This window comes from Gavialis gangeticus, unplaced genomic scaffold (assembly GCF_001723915.1).
Source record: "Gavialis gangeticus isolate Ggan-Ray unplaced genomic scaffold, GavGan_comp1, whole genome shotgun sequence".
Taxonomy (NCBI): domain Eukaryota; kingdom Metazoa; phylum Chordata; order Crocodylia; family Gavialidae; genus Gavialis; species Gavialis gangeticus.
In genome coordinates this window covers 9,850,410-9,850,920 of record NW_017729034.1, presented here as the reverse complement: position 1 = coordinate 9,850,920, position 511 = coordinate 9,850,410, and the positions used below count along the sequence as shown (strand labels likewise).

At 59.1% G+C, this 511-nt stretch overlaps 1 protein-coding gene across 1 annotated transcript in view; it reads right to left on the bottom strand.

The window, feature by feature from the left end:
- Positions 1 to 511, bottom strand: part of MAATS1 (MYCBP associated and testis expressed 1) — a 96,796-nt gene that overhangs the window by 67,948 nt on the left and 28,337 nt on the right. Inside the window, exon 2 of the mRNA XM_019526669.1 lies at positions 419 to 495. Coding sequence (XP_019382214.1) covers positions 419 to 495 — 77 coding nt within the window. The remainder of the gene's footprint in view (positions 1 to 418; positions 496 to 511) is intronic.

Below are 511 nucleotides of genomic sequence, written 5' to 3'. Positions count from 1 at the left end.
TATTCTGTAACTGTCTCTATCCTTGGAAGGTTTTAAGTCCCAGCTAGACAAAGCGTTGGCTAGGATGACCTAGTTGAGGCTGGTCCTGCCTTGAGCAGGGGGCTAGACTAGAGCAGTGGCTCTCAATCTTTTTTGGTAGTAGGACCAGTATGGGGGGCCCCAAGTAGCTGCCCACAGGCTGGAGTTCTGCCCCCTGAAAGGAGAAGCCCTGGTTTCCCACGCTTTTGTCCTATAAAGTAGAATCCATTTTCAAAGTGTGTTCCTGACCCTTCCATATACTTTTGCAACCCACTTTTGGTGGGAGCCCGGGGCGAGGAGCACTGCATTACATGCGCGCCTGCGGTCCCAGCCCCGCCCCTTCCCGCCCCGTTTCTAGGGGCCGGGGGGGAGGGCAGTGTCCGGCGGGGGAGGCTCCTACCAGCTGGGCGTAGCCGAGGCGGGCCCGCCCGGCGGCTTTGGCGTGGTCCCTCTCGCTGGACAGCATGTGCACGGGGTCTGCAACAAAAGGAGG